The sequence below is a fragment of the Elephantulus edwardii genome, unplaced genomic scaffold (genome assembly GCF_000299155.1).
Source record: "Elephantulus edwardii isolate Elephantulus edwardi_28Jun2011 unplaced genomic scaffold, EleEdw1.0 scaffold00028, whole genome shotgun sequence".
NCBI lineage: Eukaryota > Metazoa > Chordata > Mammalia > Macroscelidea > Macroscelididae > Elephantulus > Elephantulus edwardii.
Genome location: NW_006399778.1, coordinates 3,820,796 through 3,840,891, shown reverse-complemented (window position 1 = coordinate 3,840,891; position 20,096 = coordinate 3,820,796). Strand labels below are relative to the sequence as shown.

Here is a 20,096-nt window from a genome sequence, read left to right as displayed (position 1 = left end):
GCAGGGAAAAGAAAAGGAAAAAAAAATGTATTATTTAATATATAATGGAAAATTTCAAATGAATGAATTCTTCCATTTTACTGTTTTTACTTTATGAAGTTTCTGGAATCCAGTACATCTTGTACACTGACAGCTCATGTCAGTTTGGACCAGGCAGATTTCAAGTGTTCAGTAGCCACATACGGCTGAAGGCTACAAAGACATCAGCTCTAGTCACTGAAATGTAAGCGCTTGTGTTTTACAGAACTTCTAGGAAGTCTCCTTGAAAAGGAGATGGCTTGATTTCTGTAGCCTGGAATGTGGATGTAATGGCTAGAGTTAAAAGCAGTCATGCTGGGTCATGAGAAAATCTTGGAAAATGGAACTATACATGGCAAAACAAGTTTACAGAAGAAGTCTGGCTCTCAGATGCCTTTGAGGAGCTACCACATCACACCTGGAATGCCTGAGAGAGAGGAAAAAAAACAACCCTTTTTATTTCGGTTAAGCAATTGTTTCATTGAATTTTTCTACTACATATAATTTGTCCTGATCTTAGTTTGTGCAGGAGGATCAGTTTATTAAATAGTTTCTAATTTTCTCCCTTGGGCAAGCAGTGGGGGAGGTGAAAGAAATGCTAAGGTTAAGAGAGAAATTTCTGATACCTTCCCGATTAAACCACAACTGTCTATCTTTCTGAGCCTACATGCTAATGTCTAAAATATGTGTCTTTACTTCACAGGTCAATGGGAGAATCAAAAGAGGGAGTGGCCACACAGGCGTGGTGTAGTATTTAAATGCATACACTCTCTTCCCTGTGACCTATGGGAAGGGTTTCAGAGCCCAAATTAAATGCTAATATAATGAAAATAGGAGGCCTGGTGAACAGTGGTTAAGAGCCTAACTGCAGGCTACTGACCTAAGGTTGGCAGTTCAAACTAGCAGCTCCAGTGAGTAGGGGTGAAGATGTAGCAGCCTGCTTCAGTAAAGATGGAGAGCCTGGGAAAACCTTACAGGGACGTTTCTATTCTGCCCTACGGGGTTGCTATGAGTCAGAATTGCCGTGGTGGCAGTGGGTTTAGTCTGGCATCATAATAAGAAACAGCATCCCTTTCCCTCCCTGCCTTTTTTCTGGGATTTCACTTTGGTTAATGAAGAATATTTATAACTAGGTTGCTGAAGCCTAGAGAGGTGTGAAGTCTCAACACAGATTCTTAGACCAAAAAAAGCCACACCACAATTTGAGATGATTTGTAGAGTGATTTTTTTTTCATCTTAAATTTCTTTTTTCATTTTAAGTAACTGTGGGACTTATGGGGGACACTTCTTAGTCTCTCTCCCCCACTAAACGATAATATTTTTGAGGGCAGAACTCAAATACGCAACGCTGGCATAAGCTCTGGCACATAACAGTCAGATAATGTTTTGTTTGGTTTGTTTTTTGGTGTTTTTGTTTTTTGTTTTGTTTTGTTTTTTTAATAAAGGAGGGCACTAAAACGATCTACTTGGCTTTCTTATCTAATTTCCACATCTACTCTCCAATTCCTACTGCATGCTATAATTATGTGGGTCTCTATTTTGGCAGCCACAACAGATACAAGTTCCTTGAGGGCAGGAACCATTTATTTATCTCTGTACATCCTTCTCAAGCTAAGAGGCTAGCACAGTATAGGTGCTCAACAGATGTTTGCAAAATGAAGAAATGAGCACTGAGCACTGAGCAAAACAGTCCTTGAATCCATCCTTTCACTCATTAACAAGCTCTCTGTTGAAAAAACTATGACTTTGTAGGTCCTGGAGGCTTGCAAGAAGCCACCTGAGGAGCAACTAATGGTCTCTATCCATCCAGTGAAAGGAAGGGTAGAGAAAATCATGGATGCCTGGAAACAATCAGTCCAAAGGGCTAGTGACCCCAGGACCCTCAGCTTCCACCACCCTGAAGCCAGAGGACCTGGGTGATGCCTGGGTACTGCTGTCAATCATCCTGAAAGGGATCACCACAGAAGGTCCTCGGTGGAGTGAGAGATAACATGAAATCATACAAAATACCAAGCTGACTAGTCTAATAGAGACTAGTGGAACCCCCAAGACTATGACCCTTAGTCACCCATCAAGTTAACGCTGACTTCACTCTTGTGACTTACTTTTTAGTCAACACCCAGGGTTAGAGGGTGAATAATAAAACCAGGAAGGTATCAATGTCTTAGAACAATCAGGTGAGACCAAAGGCAGCATATGTCCAGAGATAAAGCTCAGAAGGCAGGAAAACACAGGAAAGGACAAAGAAAAAAGGTAAACATAGGAAAGAGGTGACAAGGGAGCCATGACATTAAGAGGATGGCAATAAACATCATGAAGCAAAATGTCAGAATATCTATTTACCCTGTAAATTTGTACGTCAATCACAATGAGAAGTTAAAAAATAAGTTAGCACACAAAGGAAGAAGCAGAAGAGAAGAGAGGATTAGAATAGCAGATATTTTAGGCAAAGGGAGCAGCTGAAAAATGAAGCACAGATTAAAAACACTGACGTAGGAAACAAGAGAGTCAATTTAAGTAAGTAAAAAAAGGTCAGTTTATCTAGAGCTGGAAACAGGCAAGTAGCAAGAAATAGCGCTAGAAGCATTTATCTTGGACCTGCTTCCAGGTAAGATCAGGTAAAGAGCTTTGGTGTGCTCAAAGAGCTATTGGAAGGTTTTAAGCAGAGGAGTGACATTCATTCAAGAAATATTTATTAACTACTCATTATTTAGGAGATAGGGAGCTCTGATGGCCTAGTGGTATGAAGTTGCGTTGCAATTCTGAAGGCATGTGGTTTGAAGCCACCAGCTGCTCTGCAGGAGAAGGATGGGCAATCTCCTCTTGTGTTATTAAATGCCTCTTGAAAACCTGCTAGGGGTTCAGCTATAGGTCAGTTACGACTGGACACTACACCAGAACAACAACATATGGAAAGTACTGCTCCAGGTCTGGGAATGACAAGATATATTTGGTTTTAAAAATAGAACTCTGGCTATTGTGTATACAATGGTTTAGGGGTTAAGAAGTAAAAAATAGATGCCTTTGAAATGTGGAACATAACTAGACTTTATGTATGCTGATGGATAAACATTGACAAGCTTAAATGGATACTAATATAACACACCAAGATGTACAATCAAAAATTCATAGAAAGAATCTAAGTGGATACTGAATTATAAAACTCAGGTCAAGGGTGCTCTGGTGGCCTAGTGCCAAGAAGTTGCACTGCAATCCCAAAGGCGCACGGTTCAAATCCACCAGATGCTCCACTGGAGAAGGATGGGCAACCTCCTCTTGTGCTAGTTGGATCTGACTCGACAATACACAACAAGAAAAAAACCAAACCAAAACAAAAAAAATCTAACTCAGGTCAAAGTTTCCTGAAGTCTGGTTAAATATATCTTACAGATCATCAACACCATGTTCCCCCTGGGAGAGAAATGGAGAGTGTGGACAAGCATGTGAATGGATTAGGTGTCAATCTAATTGATTCCTCATACTCAACCCTGTAAGAGTGTTCTCCACATCTGGCAGATGTTGAAACCTAGGCTCAGTGAACTATAAAACCTTCTCAAGCTCACAGACAGTACAAGCAGTACGGCTGAGATTTATAGGATAGACTGTAATTCCATGAACACAGGGCACAAGTTTACCTTTTTCACTGGTATACAGTGAATGTATATTCACAGAGCCATGCACATGTAGGCATATAGGTGACTATCTTATAAAGCTCAGGTTCTTCAGTATTTCTAAAACGTTATATAGAAAGAAAGCTAAAACTGTGTATTTCTATCAATGATGGGACCTGAGAAGTGAAGGATATGAAGCTGGAAGAAGAGATGAAAGAAGCACAGGAAAGGCCTAGAAAAGGTGAACTCAATGCTAGAGAGTGTAGCAGATGGTAGATAAGACAGCTAGCAGATGGAAATATCTAGTTCTCTGCCCCTGGAGAATAGTTCAGACTCAGCAGCTGCCACTGGGCAAAGACTATGACAAGGTCTAGGAGAAAGCAGCTCTTACCTGAAGGCTCCCAGGCCGTGGGAGAAGATGATCAAGGGGTATCCAGAGTCCTTTGTCTTAAAGGGGCCATTCCAGACGACAGGCAGACGACAAGATCCTAGAGAGACACGGGGGATCGCCCTCTGGTTTTCTCAAAGCTGTAATCTCAAGGGCAGCCTTGGCACATTAGAGAGGGCACTGGGGAAGGCATGTGTTACACTCCCTCCCTGGAGGAGCACTGTTCCTCCACGTGCATCCCAGGGCAGTTAATCAGACTCTTTCCCCTTTTTCCTCTCTAGGAGCAGAAGAGCACAACAGGAAAATAGATAAATTCAAGGGGTAATATTAAACAGCTATGGGGTAAATCCCGAATGTGCATCTGAAAGCTGGACAATGACTAGGGATGACAGAAGGAGAACTGATGACTCTGAGCTGTGGTGCTGGAGAAGAGTTTTGAGTATACCCACGGACTGCTAAGAGAACAAACAGGTTCATCCTAGAGAGGGTAAGACCAGGCTGCTCCTTGGAGTCAAGGATTCTGAAGGCTTTGTCTGACATACTTTGGACATGTCGCAGGGCAGGACCAATCCTTGGAGAGGGATGTCATGCTTGGGAGAGTGGAGGGTCAACGCAAGAGAGGATGACCCTCGATGAGAGGGACTGATTCAGTGTCTGGGGTAATGGGGTAGGTGTATCAGAGACACAGGATAGAGCAGGGTTTAGGGCTGTTGTAAGGTCGCTATGAGTTGCAGGCGACTTGACAGCACATAACAACAACCAAGGTAAGAGGCAGAACTCTTGGGGAGGGTGAGCCCTTTAAGAAGTTGGATTCAGTGTGACCCTACCAAGAAGATGTGAGAAATGCAGAAAACGCTTACTCCTTTCTCTGATCCACAAAATAGTTGGCAATGAGTGGAAATTAATGCATACTGAATTAATAAGTAACAGCTACCATTTACACTGTCAGGAGAAACCAGTCCTTGCAGAAGGACATTATGCTTTGAAGGGTGGAGGGACAGCACAGAGATGAAGACCCTGGATGAGATGGATTGACTCAGTGACTGGGGCAATGGGGGTGGGTGTGTCAGAGACAATAAAGTTAGCTCATACAGAAGGGTTCAGAGAAGTTGTACAGAAAGTCGCTGAGTCACAGGCGACTTGTCAGCACATAACAACCACCATCACTTGCAAAAATTGCTCTATTTGTCAAGTACTACAGTAAGATATATCCATATAACTCTGGAAAGTAAACATTTAACAAATGGGAAAAAAAAACAACCACAAGACCAAGCCTCAAATCCAACTTGCCCAAAGTCCACGGTTTTTAATCCAGGCTGGGTTCAAAGTCTAGATTTGATCCCAGGGCAGATTAACTGCAAAACTCAAACACTTTTGTATATAATTCTCTCTTAACTCTCCACGCTGAGCTCTCCTAACTCTCACTTTGCACTGAACAAATGAATAATATCCTGCGACCAAAGACCTGAACAATAATCTCTTCTGAACAATGCAAGCTATAAAGTGTTGTGCCTGCCTGCTGATATTCTAGGAACATAATAAAGGAACTAGAAAGGCATCCAGGTGTCGCAACCCCATGCCCTTACCCACAGCCAGGTTCAACAGCAAACCTCCCCAGCGCTTGTTAAACTGTAGGTAATCAGCCAGGCCAGTGCAGTACTCATAGCGAGGAATCCACAGGGGCTGCTCCAGGGTCTCCTCTGCCTTTAGACAGGGGTAGAAGAGTCGAAAGAAACTCCCCTGAGGGAAAGAAAAGAGCAACTGCTGAGAACAAGAAGCCCAAGGACTGCTAGATTTCCCAACAAACACACTGCTCGCTAGGCGTTTGGGGCACTCGCAAAGCAGGGCACCAAAATTGGGGGGGACTGGGGACTTGAGGCTCAACTTGTTGCCGAGTACCACAGAGTCAGAACTGATCCATAGGTGACCCTCCAGGGGGTTGTCGGAGGCTGTTAAATGCACAAGGAGATTGTCTAGTCTCCCACAGAACAGGTGACAGATTCAAACTGCAAGCCTTTGGGATTGTAATGCAGTTTCTTACCACTAGGCCACAAGAGCTCCCTAGTACGTCTGAATTTTGTATTCACAAAGATCAGGAAGACGTAATTTCATATTTAATGTACCTGTCAGTCTTATGTTATTTCAAATATTTAACTGTAACTTTAATTAGTCTATTTAAGGGGCAGCAAGTCTTTTCCATGCTTGGGACCTCACAGGTTAAAAGCTGGCCCTGAGCCCAGGTCTGAGGACCATCCGTGTTGCATGGGGTGGGATCAGTGGAAGAGCCCAGCCACTCCTCCTGGCTGGCCTGAAGGAAACAGCAGCACACTCATTTTACATACGAGTAAGTGAAAGGTTACCAGGAGGTGTATGTCTCTTACCAAGGAGTCCAGGGGATAGCAAAGAAAGACCTGAGAACTGAGAAAGGAAACCCCAGAAGGCAAACAAAGGCAGGGGAAACACAGGTTTGTTGCTGTTGCTGTTACAGCCTGTTGAGTGGGAACTGACCCATAACTGACCCTCCAGTCAGTTTTCAGAAGGCTATAAGTTACATGGGAGGAGAGCACCTATCTTTCTCCTGAGGAGCTGCAGGTAGATTTGAACCAAGTGCCTTTGGGATGGCAGTGCAACCACCAGAGTTCTCATGGAGGCAGGAGAGGAGGAAAAGGGGACTGTCTTCCACCTTAGCTTGGGGAGTGAAAGGCCAAGGGCATGTACTCATGTACTCAGGGAAGGATGAGCTAAAACATTGTCTCCAGGAGCTGCCATGAAGTAAAGTGAGAGGAGCTAAAAGCTGACTTTGAAACTTCAATCCCCAATGCATTTGTAGTTGTTGTGTGCCATAGAGTTGGACTGACCCATTGAGGACCTTTTCAGAGGCAGTTAATCACACAGGAGGAGACTGCCCATCCTTCTCCCACAGAGTAGCTGGTGGCCTTGAACCAAGTGCCTTTGTGACTGCAGTACAGCTTCTTGCCACTAGGCCACCAGGGCTCCCTTAGCTGTAAAAATAATCCACTACCTCTGTATTCTGGGGTGTTTACTAATACAAAAGGTGAAAAACCCTTAGCTGTAAAAATAATCCCCTACCTCTGTATACTGGAGTGTTTACTGTTTACTGTGGAGAAAAAAAAACAACAAAAACCAGTATCGGGATTTTTTTCCCAGGGGCCCCACCAGCAGAACCACCAGGGCTTTATAAATAAATCTAGACCAGTGGCTGCCTCACTTTCCCTCATTCAGGACGGCTCAGTCTGACTTGTTAGCCAGTAACTCACAGGACATGTAAAAGCAGTAGGAGACACATGGGGAAAGAGGAGGAGACACTTACCTGGACACTCTGACCCTCCATCACATCCCCGCAGCCTACAAGGTGGGGTCCTCTTACAGGCGGAAAGGTCATGGACTGGTTGACTCCCATTTCATAACCGGAGGAATGAAAGGACTCGAGCAGTGATGAACGTGACGGCTGGAGGGGGAAACACAGAACTGCTTCTTGTTGGTTTCCTCTGAGCTTCCTGTGGCTGACATGAGCCGTCTCACTCTGTCACACCACAGTATCTAATTTACTACACTGACTTTGCCTAGGTTTTTGGGCTACTTTTCCCTTCTTTTCTGTGAGGGAGATAGTTGTGAAGGCTTCCTTACACCTAAAAAAGCATTAACAAGTGTTTATTTAGCGCCTACTTTGTGGTCAGCATAGAAGTAATTGAGAGAGACTATAACCTAGAATTTGCTTTTTTGATATTAATTATAGTAACCACTAAATCTAATAACTATTCTGTGTCAGGCCTGTACTAATAAGTTCTTCACAAATACAATAGAGATGTTGAATGAATTTCCCATTACACTGACAAGTGGCAAAGCCAGGTCTTTCAAATTCCAGAGACTAAGCTCTTAACCTGATTCTGGGGAGATCCAAGTCACTCTGTCATACCAATCACTGCCCTACAACTATTAACTGTGAATTTAACTAGAATACAAAAGAAGGAAAGACAATGAGAATTTACACAAAAGATCAAGGAAGGCTACTTGGAAGAGGTGGCACTTAAGACTGGGCTTTGAAAGAGAGATTTAGGGAAGCAAAGGAACAAGCCTAGAAAATAAGAACATAACAACAGTCAGGAAAGGCAGATGAGGAAGGGTATGTTGTGGGAAGCAGAACGAACAGGAGCCTTCAAGGTGATGATTATGCACACTTCTAACTAATTACAATAACTTTTCTTCTTCCTAAATTTGAGCTAATGTCATTGCTCCCTGTACTTTTTCAATTTCACCATCAATAATGTCATCAACATAATTTAGTGAATACTTACTGTCTGTGCCAAGAGTATGATAAGTAAGTGCTTTTCATCAACCAAAACCAACTCCTGGCTGTCAAGTGGATTCTGACTCACTGTCATCCTCAGGACAGAGCATAATTGCCCCACAGTCTCTAGCTGCAAATCTTCACAGAAATAGATTGCCACATCATTTGCGAAGCCACTGGTGGCTTCAAACTAACAACCTTTCAGTTAGTGGCTGAGTAACTTAATCACTGCACCACTGGGGTCCTGTAAGTGCTATTCCAGTTGTTAAATTTAATTCTCATAATAATGTCTTATTATCTTTGTTGTTGTGTTGTTGTTATATGCCGTCGAGACGCCTGCAAATTATAGCGACCCTATGTACAACAGCCCTAAACCCTGCTCTGTCCTATGCCAATCATATTGTCTCTGACACACCTACCCCCATTATCCCAATCACTGAATCAATCCATCTCATCAAGGGTCTTCCTCTTCTGCGCTGTCCCTCCACTCTCCCAAGCATGACATTCCTCTCAAAGGGCTGGTCCCCCTTTGCAACACGTCCAAAGTATGTCAGATGAAGCTTCAGAATCCTTGCCACCAAAGAGCAGCCTGGTCTCACCCTCTCTAGGACGAACCAATTTGTTCTCCTAGCAGTCATGGTATATTCAATACTCCAACACCACAGCTCAAAGGCCTCAATTATTATCTTGCAGATGAGGAAACTGATGCTTGATAAAGTCAAGCAATGTATTCAAGATTACACTGCTAGCAGAGGTGGAATCTGATCATGGACAATGTGACTGAACCAGTGGATGGTGTGGTTAAACGTCTCAGCATTCATTCTATCTTGCACCCATTGTGTAAAAGCCATGTGATTTGGTGGGACTAATGCCTTCCTAAACTCTAGGGTTCAGTCTAAACTGACCGAAGCCAATTAGCCCTTAGTATGAGTCTGGATGAAGAATGAGCAAATAACATGAAATGTCACAATCAGAGGAAAGACCATGACATTGGTGGTGAGGAGAAAAGTTCTTTCCTGCTTTCAGGAAGAGTGATGTACAGATGTAAGGCCTTGAACTGTTGGAACCATTCTGCTCTTTTGAAAATAAAGTTACCCCTGGAGGATGCAGAACTGGGAGAATGGAGTCTCAGTGCTGAAGACATCGACAATGTAGGAATTAAATTAGACTCTAGTGGAAATCTGACTCAGTCCTAAACTTTCTAATAACTGAGTCAATAGATTCCCTTTTAATGTTTAAATGCACTGAGTTTAGATTTTATTTGTTTTCCTTTTTGCTTCCAATCAAAAGGTTTAAAACTGATACACTAAGTCCTGGGCCCATATTCTTCTTTTAGATCACAGTAAATTGCCTCCATTCTTAATCACTACATTATTCTGCTTTCCTTAAGGAACTCTGGGAGCAATACATCTGGACAAGAGGCCTCAAAGACCATCCCTACCAACCTTTGCCACCCTCATGTCTACTCAGTATATATGAGCACATACTTCTAAGGAAACCAAGGTCCTACAAGGTTGAGTGAGCTGCTCAAGCCCACCAGCAGGATTATTACACACAGATCTACTGTATGCCAACTTCCAAATGTCCAGTCTGTGGGCAATCCCAAGCCACCAATAAATAAAAGTTATTCTATTTAACTTTAGATGATAATATTTTTAAAATTTTTTTTTTTTTTACTGCACAGCTGACTTCTTCATTTTGTTTCTCTGAAGTAAATTTAAAAGTAAAGACAATTCTTTGAAAAAGCAGCTAAGCTCCTGATGTGCTGTCAGCGGACTGGTCACCCATGGGAAGCTGCCTGTGTGCTGCTTAGCCTCAGACCTTGTGGCTGAGGGCACACACACTGGGAGACACAAGGCTGGGGGAACAAGACATGCATCACTTAGGTACCAATAGAGCGGCTAGTTCTAACTGCCCTAAAGAGAGCTGGGTAAAAATACCACAGGGGTTCCAAGGAGAAGGAAACCCCCTTTACCTCTGAAGTGGAGAGCCAGGGGCTTCCTCTCTTTTGCTGACGCTCCACCTTTCCAAGCATGAGGTCCCTCTCTGAAAAAAGTCTCCTTTAGGAACATGCCTAAAGTATGTGGGATGAAGCTTTGTCATCTTTACCTCCACAAAAGCACTCGGGCTGTTATTTTCCCCAGGATGGATCTGTTTTCTCCTGGCAGTTCATGGGATATTTAGTATTCTTCTTTAACATCACAGCTCATATATATCTTCTTCTGTCATCCTTATTAATTGTCCTATTCTCAGGTACAACAGCAAGTGATTTGAAAAGACCATGATCTGAATCAGGCACATGTTAGTCGTCAAACGGACACAAATGCTCCTCAATAATTTGGAGAGGTCCCTGATTGCAGACTTCCTCAGTACAGTGTCTCCTGACTGCAGGTGTTTGCTGACTGTGGATCCAAACAAGATGAAGACATTGACAATTTCAGTCTTTTTTTCCATCTATCATGATGTTGCTTATTGGTTCAATGGTGAGATGTTTTCTCGATGTTGAGAGGCAATTCTTTTCAGAAATGTGCTCTTTGATCTTGTATAGCAAGTGTTTCAAGGCCTCCTCATGTTCAGCAAGGTTGTGTCATCTACATAACATAATTTATTGATGAGTCTTCCTCCAATCCTGATGCCACATTCTTCTCCAGAGTTCAGCCTCTCAAATAATTCTCCCTGCATACTGATTGAATAAGTATGGAGAGAGGATATAACCCTGATACACAGCTCTTAATTTTAAACCATGTAATATTTCTTTGTTCTGTTGACACAACAGCCTCTTGACCTAGGTACAAATTTTTCATGAGCACAATTATGTGTTCTGGGATTCCCATTCTTCTCACTGTTAGCTATAATCTGTTATGATCCACATAGTCAAATACCTTTGTATAGTCAATAAAGTCCAAAGAGACATTCTTCTCATATTCTTTGCTTTCAACTAGGATTCATCTGACATGGGCAATGATACTCTTAATGCCACGGCCTATTCTAAATCCAGCTTGAACTTCTGGCAGTTCCTTATTTATGTACCATTATAGTTGTTTGTTAAATGATCTCCAGCAGATCTCCATTTTGCTTGCATGTGTTATTAATAATATTATTCAATAATTTCCACATTCTGTTGGATCACCTTTCTTGGGAATGGGAACAAATATGAATCTCTTCTAGTCAGTCAGCCAAGCAGCTGTCCTCCAAATTTCCTGGCATAGACTGGTAAGCACATCCAGAATTTTATTTTCAACAACAATAAAATATGGCAGAATCTCAACAATTCTGAGCTCCAACTCATCTGTTGCCTCGTTGTCTTACGTTGGGTTAACTGATCCCTGTCAGCTGATTTCCCACCTGACTGAGAATACTACCTATCCTCACAGGATTGCTAGAGAGAGAAAACTAAGTAGGACATTTGGCTTAGTGCTAAGAAAGTGCATTACAATCTCAAAGGCATGTGGTTCGAATCTACCAGCTGTTCCACAGGAGAAGGATGGGCAATCTCTTCCTGTGCAATTAAATGTCTCTGAAAACCCACTGGAAGGTCAGCTATGAGTCAGTTCTGACTTGATGGTACTCATCAACAACTGCCAAAAGAAGAGATACGTCTTGGAGAAAGTGCAACCAGAATGCTCCCTGGAGGCAAGGATGATGAAACTTCATCTCATATACTTTGGGCAAGTCGCTAAGAGAGGCTATGACTTGGGAAGGGACATCATGCTTCAAAAAGAGGAAGATCCCTAACAAGGTAAGACTGACATAATGACTACAGCGATAGTCTCACGTATATCAGAGATGATGAGGATGTTGTAGGATATGAAAGGGTTCCGATCTGCTGTTCATAGGGTCGTTATGAGCTGTACTCAACTTCTTGTTGTTGTTATGTGCCATCAAGTCGTTTGCGACTCATAGCGACACTATGTACAAGAGCTCTAAACGCTGTTCTATCCTGTGCCAACCTCGCCATCCCAAACGCACTCATTCCCACCACTCCACTCACAGAATCGATCCATCTAATCGAGGGTCTTCCTCTCCTTCGCTGCCCCTCTATTCTGCCAAACATGATGTCCCTTAGTGACACCTAATAACAACAGTGCAATGTGTGGCTCTTAGGAAGTAAGAGAAATTGACTTAAAAATGGAAATAGTGAGACTTGGAGTGAGTAGACTTGGGGAGGCAGGGAGAGAGAAAAGTCAGAGAAGAAAGAGTCAAGTTTTAAGACTAGATGATCAGGATGATGGTAGGTTTTTTATAGAGCCTTTTCTGTCTCATCTTGCTTACAGACAGTGCTTGAGAGAGCAGTCAGGATGAATGAACATAAAAATAGTTAAAAACCAAGGAAGCAGATCACTCTGGGGGTCCTGGCAAGCTTCTGGGAGGGTCATCAACTCAATTAAGTCTGAAAAGAAAAACGAAAGAAGCTAGCTCGCCAGAGTGCAACTAACATGAAAATGAATCTCTGTCCCCAGGGCTCACACTAACTGAAGACTAAGGAGGACAGGAGATATGGAAAAATCCATCTGCCTTGCAGATTTTGCCTGAGAGACATCCATTCACACACAGAGCATCCAGACGCATTTATAATACATGTAATGGAATTTTCCAAGGAAATCAGCCCAGGTGTCTCACCTACCTAAACAGCAGCTGTACATGCCTAGGAGCTTCTTCATCCTTTTCTCTAACCTTCCGAGCCCACTCCACATATTAACCCCAAAACCCACTGCCATCCAATTGGAAACAACTCATAACTGAATCTCCAGTGGGTTTTCAGAAACTATAAATCACATAGAAGGAGACTGCCCATCTTTCTCCCTCAGAGCAGCTGGTGGATTTGAACCAGCTGCCTTTGAGGGGAAACTACCTATCTACTAGGTCACCTGAGCTCCCTCTTAAGGTCCAGGGAATGCCCCAGACCTCTGTGAAGCTTTCCAACGTCCTCCAATGCCCTTTCAACTCTGAGCACTATCTGTACCCCTCATCCGGCATTCAGACACGAGACTTAGGACAGCTCTTGAATTAGTTATCTATTCTAGCAGTTTTCAACTGGTAATATGTTTGTAACCCACAGACCAGTTTCTTTGCTATCAAAAGGGCCCCTATTCCCAGAGATCTAGGATCAAAGTCAGTAATCAATTTTTAAAAACTTCCCAGGTGCTTCTGACCAGTAGGGTTTGAGAACTTCTGGCCCAGATGGTACCCAAGACTTTTATTTAGACACATACATGATGGAATATCCCACATGCTGCAGAAAGAACAAGCAAACAAGTCTTTCTTGGAGCAAGTGCCTCCAGATCATCCTTAGAGGCAAGTATAGTGGAACTCTGTTTTCCATACTCTGGGCATGTTGTCAGGAGGGGCCAGTCCTCGGAAAAAAGACATCATGCTGGAAAGTGGAGGGTCAGAGAAAGAGAAGACGGCCTTCAACAAGATGAGCTGACATACTGACGATAACAATGCGCTCGAGCATATCAGATGACGGGGATGGTGCAGAATAGTGCAAGGTTTGGTTCTGTTGTTCATAGGCTTGTACCTCACAAGCAAACACAGCATATCAGTTTCACAGTGCTGAAGTACAAGTGGCCATAATTTTACTTGGTTTAACCACAGTGATCATTCCCACAAGTTCCTGCTAGTCAAAGACTTCACAGTCGGTATTATTGGATGCTGCTGAGCAGATTCTGACTCACAGAGAGACCTCATGTGACAAAGCAGAACTGTCCCACAGTGTGTGCTTGGCTGTAATCTTTGTCGCTGTGGCTATTCTTTGAAAATTCACAGAACATTTGGTGTCCTGCTCAATCACCCACACAGATTGTGTTTTATGGTACATACTACAGTCCGCACATTATAGAAACACTTCTTCCACTTCATCCTTGTGATTTTCATTTTCAGTCACCCCTCTAGTCTACCCTTTTCCTGACTTCTGAGCTTTCTCCTGGGGCAACTACAGCTTTCTTACTCTTTATGATTGTTCCAGAGTAAGAGCCCCTCCTTGGTGATATTGTTCACTGTATTGCTTGTCTGTTATCTTCACAAAAGCAGATTGCCGGGCTCTTCCTTGGAGTCACTCTGAGGATTTGAACCAGCCATCTTTCCGGTCAGGTTGCAACTGGGCTTCCAGGGCTCCTTTTTGCTTAATGTAATGCCTTGCATATGCTGTCAGCATCTTCTTTATACACTGCTGCCAGATCTGTGCCATCTCCATAATTGGTTGTACATTAGATATTTGTGATTATACATTGTCATTGGCTGATTTTTGGAAGTAGATTGCCAAATCTTTCGTCCTAGTCCATCATAGTCTGAAAAGTTCTGGTGAAACCTGTTCAGCATCATATAAACATCTGAGTGTCCATGGACAGACCACAGCATGAGGTGTATCAGCTGGGAATGAAATTGAAGTTTCCAACACAGAAGGTGAGAATTCTACCAGTGAACCATCAATACCTCTGTCCTGCATACGTTTTTGTTGTTGCCACTGAGTCAAGACTGACTCATAGATGACCCTCCAGTAGGTATTCAGAGGCAATAAATTCCAGAGGCTGTGAGAGAGGGGACTGTCTATTCTTCTCCCACAGAAAAGCTGGTGAGTTCAAACCATATGCCTTTGGGATTGCAGTGAAGCTTCTTACCACTAGGCCATAAGGTTTTTGAAACCTTACTGATGTTGTTGTTGTTGTTAGGTGCCGTCAAGTCAATTATGACTCATAGCAACCCTATGAACAACAGATCTGAACCCTAAATGAGGAGGAAAGCTTCAAATATTCATTAACAACCAGACTGTAGGGGAAGTGAGGTCCTAGGAAAATTTAAGTTGTCAAAATGAAATGGATAAAGATCAACTTCCTAGGCATTATTAGCAAGTTGAGATGGACTAGTATTTTGAGCTCTCCCTAGAGCGCCCATATAGCGAGTCTCAAGAATTAAAAAAAAAATTCATTTATCATATGAATACGAGTTAATATTTTACATACTTAATATCTTTTAAGTCATACTCCAGGGGTAAAGATCATGTTTTATACTTCTGGTAGCCAAATCATCTATCCTTATGCTTTTTGCATAGTTGCTGTTGTGTATTATCAAGTCGGAATTGACCCATAGCTGACCCTCCCGCAAGTTTTCAGAGGCAGTTAGTTAATCACACAGGAAGAGATTGCCCATCCTTCTTCCAGGAGCATCTAATGGATTTGAACCATGTTCCTTTGGGATTGCAGTGCAGTTTCTTGCCACTAGGCCTGGCACTCAATAAATATTCCTTCATCTGACTTTGATTGAAACCCTCTCTACTCTTCTTCCATCACTCGTCTATCAGTCTTCCATACTGTGGCTACTTGTGTATTGTTGTGATGCTGGATTCTATGCTCTAAGTATTTCAAATTCCAGCAGGGTCACCCATGCTGGACAGGGCTCAGTGGAATTCCCAGATGAAGAAACACTAAGAAGCAGGACTAGCTTCAAAAACCTTATGGATAACAGAAGAACACAGGTGGGCATAGAGTCAGATGAGGAGCCTCTCAAGTTCAAAGGCACTCAAAATGCCACACAGAAAGAGGTACCTCCTCCAAGGAGCATCTACCCTGGAGACAAAGAGTGACGTTTTCATGCCATGAAGACTTCACTTACTGATATGACAAGACTAAAAGTGAGGAGGAAAGCATCAAATATTCATTAATAACAAGAACACAGAGTATACAAAGTATGAATATAGGAAATTCGTAAGTTGTCAAAAATGGAATGCCTAGCAAGTTGAGACGGAATGGGTCTGGCCACTTTAAACCAGGCAATCATACGATCTATATGAATGACAAAATGAAAAGGTATGGTGTCCCATAGAAAAATCACATTTCAAGATCCTAAAGGCTGTGACGGGATACTATCCATTATGCATACAAGGAAGGTCTGTTAGTGTTATTTAAACATATGCACCAACTGCTAAAGCCAAAGATAAGATTTCTACCAACTGTTACAGTCTGGAATTGATTCAATAAAGAATGCATTAGTAATAACTGCTGACAGGAATTAAAATGTTGGAAACAAGAAGGACTGGTAATTGGAAAATAGGAATCTGGTGACAAAACTGGAGCTGAAATGGCATAACAGAACTTTATACATTGATTATATATTGCAACCACCTTAAAAGAAACCACACACACAACAAATAGTTAATATATACATGGACCTCTCTTGATTCAAAACAAGCCTGAGGTAGACTGTGGAACAGATCAACTATTCATAAGCATGTTCTAACCAAAGGTGGAGAAAAATTAAGACAAGTCCAAAAGAACCAAAAGAAAATCTTCAGTTTCTCACAACTCAGTTTAAAAACTATCTCAAATTGATGCCCTGACTAAAAAACAAAAATGAAGTGAGAAAGGCATACCTTGACATCAATACCTACTATACAGCAGTAGTAAACAAAACAGCATGGTACTGGTACAATGACAGGCACAGAGACCAATGGAACAGAATTGAGAACCCAGCTATCTATGGTCAACTGATATTCACCAAGGAAATAAAACCTATCAAGCGGGGAAATGACACCTCTTCAACAAATAGTGGTGGCAAAACTGGACTGCTACCTGCAGAAAGCTGAAATAGGATCCACATCTCACACCATACACAAAAATCAACTCAAGGTGGATCAGAGACCTGGGAGTAAAGGCCCAAACCATAAAGTTCATCACAGATAAACTGGGATCAAGCTTAGACAGCCTAGTCTATGGTATAAAGAGACTGCCAAATGAAGCCACAAATGCTCAGTCTGGAGAGGACTGATGAATGGAACCTTCTAAAGATTAAATCCCCGTGCGCATCAAAACCTTTTTCCAACAGAGTGAAAAGAAAACCTACTGACTGGGAAATAAACTGACAATACCATTTTAGACAAAGATCTCATATAAAAAGTTTACAGAATCCTACAGGGCCCCCACAAGAAAAAGACTGACCACATAATTACAAAACAGGTAAAAGACACGGAAAGACTTTTCACAGAAGAAGATATTTGGATGGCAAACAGACACATGTAGAAATGCTTAAAATCATTGGCAATAAGAGACATGCAAATCAAAACTACAATGAAGGGAGGTCTTGTGGCCTAGTGGCAAGAAGCTGTGCTGTAATCCCAAAGGCATGTGGTTTGAATCCACCAGATGCTCTACTGGAGAGGGATGGGCAATCTCCTCCTGTGCTAGGTGGATGTGACTTGGTACACAACAAGAAAAATTAAACAAAACTACAGTGAGATACCATCTCACTCCAGTAGCAGTGGCAAAGTTTAACAGGACAGCAAGTAATGAATTTTGGAGAGTATGTGGCAAGACAGGAGCTCTTATACATTGTTGGTGAGATTGTAAAAGAGTACAACCATTCTCGAAGGCAGTTTGGCACTTCCTCAAGAAGTTGAACATAGATTCCCTATGACCCAGCTATTCCATTGCTTGGAATATACCCTGAGAAAATGAGAACTGGAGACTTGTATACCAATGTTCATAGAAGCTTATTCACCATAGCAAGAACATGGAAATAACCCAAATGTCCAAGCACAATAGAATGGATTGAGAAATTATGGTACAGTCACATGACAGAATATCATATAGCATTCAGGAGCAATGATTTTTGTAAATTATTACCTAACTTGGGAGGGACTGGAGAGCATAATGTTACGTGAACTAGCTCAGAGCCATCTCTGGACCCATAGGCAACATCATGATAAATGAAGAAGACTGAAGTTGTCATCAATTTCATCTTGCCTGGACCCACAATCAACATCCATGATAGCAGCAGTCTAGAAATCAAAATACTTACTGTAGCAGGGGAAATCTGCTGTCAAGGGCCTTTCCAAAGTGCTAACAAGCAAGGGTGTCAGTTTAAAGACTAAGGTGTGGTCATGGTGTTTTCAATTGCTTCCTTTGCATCTGAAAGCTGGATAACGAATGAGGAAAACCAAAGGGGAGAAAAAAAATTATGCCTTTGAATTGTGGTGTTGGTTGAGAGTACCAAATATCCCATGAACTACCAAGAGAACTAACAAATCTGTTTTGGAGGAAGTGAAACCAGAGTACTCCTTAAGGCAAGAATGGTGATACTTGGCCTCACGTACTTTGGGCATGTTATCAGGAAGACTAGTCCTTGGAAAAGACATGCTAGGAAAGGCAGAGAGTGGGTCAGTGAAAGAGGAAGACAACAACATGGACTGAAGCAGTGATACAGTAATGGACTTGAGCATGGCAGAGATGGTGAGGGTGGCACCAGACAGGGGAAGGTTCAGATCTGTTGTTTGTAAGGTGGATGTGAGTTGTAGTCTACCGGATAGTAAATAACAGCAATGATACCTGTTTAATCTGTCTCTTTGATCTAGAAGGTTACATGGCATAGTGGAAAAAGAAAGTCTTTGGCAACAATCAGAATACCACTGCTGTTGGTTAGCAGGGGAACCTTGAGCAAGTTCCTTAAACACTAAGCCTCTGATAGTTTATGTACAAAATAGAAATAAGAAGCATTCATGAGGTTCAAAAGAGGATTAAGTGAAAGAACATATATGTAAAGCCATAAGAATTCAAAAAAACTCACTTGCCCAGTTGATTCTGACTCATAGCGACCAGATAGGGAAAGGCAAAACAACTCTATCAGGTTATCAAAGACCCAACTCTAAATGCTATCAATCTGAATGAGAACAGGCTGCCTCACCTTTCTCCTGAAATGCAGCTGGTGAGCTTCAACCACCAACCTTTCAGTTACCAGGCAACACTTAACCCATTATGTCACTAGGATTCCTCAGAAAGTCATAGATTCAATTGTTAATTCACTGCTGTGGACTAACAGCTGACCTTCTAGTGAGTTTTCAGAGGATGTAAAAAAACTGCCCATCACTTTCCTGAGGAGACGCTGATGGACTTGGGTTGGCAGCATAACTAACTCTTTACCCATAAATTGTAAGCAGTCCTCAGAACAGAGAAAGGAAACACTGCATGGCTCAAAATCAGGAAAGGAGAGATGAAGCGCAACCAGGGGGCAGCACAGCCTCAGCGTGGCCCGGGAGCATGCAGCCGGTCATGGGCAAGTCAACTTCTAAGCAGTTCAATAATGAGGTCCTGAAGGCCCATAATGAGTACCGGAAGAAGCATGGTGTCCCTCCACTGAAGCTCTGCAAGAAACTCAACCAAGAGGCGCAGCAGTATTCTGAGGCCCTGGCCAGAACAAGGATCCTCAAGCACAGCCCCAAGTCAAGTCGTGGCCAATGTGGAGAAAACCTGGCCTGGGCATCCTACGACCAGCCAGGAAAGGATGTGGCTGATAGATGGTACAGTGAAATCAAGAGCTACAACTTCCAGAACCCAGGCTTCACCTCGGGGACAGGCCACTTCACAGCCATGGTGTGGAAGAACACAAAGAAGATGGGAGTGGGGAAGGCCTCTGCAAGTGACGGGTCCTCCTTTGTGGTGGCTAGGTACTTCCCTGCAGGGAATGTTGTCAACCCTGGTTTCTTTGAGCAAAATGTTCTGCCTCCAAAGAAGTAATATGCAAATTCCAATGGGAAGGTGGCAGATCCAAGAACATGAATATGAAGTTCCTGGAACAATAAAAACTCAGCTGTTTCTTTGTCTCTGTGGATGTACATGCTATTTGTAATGTGTACAGCTCAGGATGAACTCATCCTTAACAAAGGAATGAGCTTATGAAGGATGATTGTCTAGACTACAATGATTTGGGCTTTAAGGGTGGTGGAAAGCCCTAATTAAAAAAAAAATTGTTATTTTTTTAAAGAAAAAAGATCAGGAAAGGA

At 42.5% G+C, this 20,096-nt stretch overlaps 2 protein-coding genes across 3 annotated transcripts in view; one reads left to right on the top strand and one right to left on the bottom strand.

Annotated features, from left to right (window-relative positions):
• Positions 1–7,536, bottom strand: part of PAFAH2 (platelet-activating factor acetylhydrolase 2, 40kDa) — a 36,789-nt gene extending 29,253 nt beyond the window's left edge. The window contains exons 1-3 of the mRNA XM_006883499.1: positions 7,349–7,536; positions 5,604–5,757; positions 4,021–4,117 (exon numbers count right to left, since the gene is read on the bottom strand). Of these exons, the coding sequence (XP_006883561.1) occupies positions 4,021–4,117; positions 5,604–5,757; positions 7,349–7,438 (341 nt within the window). The 5' untranslated portion in view covers positions 7,439–7,536. The remainder of the gene's footprint in view (positions 1–4,020; positions 4,118–5,603; positions 5,758–7,348) is intronic.
• Positions 7,537–19,365: 11,829 nt separating this feature from the next.
• LOC102854363 (golgi-associated plant pathogenesis-related protein 1-like) lies at positions 19,366–19,830 on the top strand. Of its 2 annotated transcripts, XM_006883498.1 has the most exons (2): positions 19,366–19,586; positions 19,665–19,830. In XM_006883498.1, the coding sequence occupies exons 1-2, from the start codon at positions 19,366–19,368 to the stop codon at positions 19,828–19,830; spliced, it is 387 nt and encodes a 128-aa protein (XP_006883560.1). The 2 variants fall into 2 exon arrangements, with proteins under 2 accessions (XP_006883560.1, XP_006883559.1); XM_006883497.1 differs by having other exon boundaries at positions 19,366–19,830.
• The last annotated feature ends 266 nt before the right edge of the window (positions 19,831–20,096 follow it).

What these genes read in the sequence shown, in the direction of transcription:
- LOC102854363 (XM_006883497.1), top strand. Translation starts at nt 19,366, where the DNA reads ATGGGCAAGTCAACTTCTAAGCAGTTCAATAATGAGGTCCTGAAGGCC.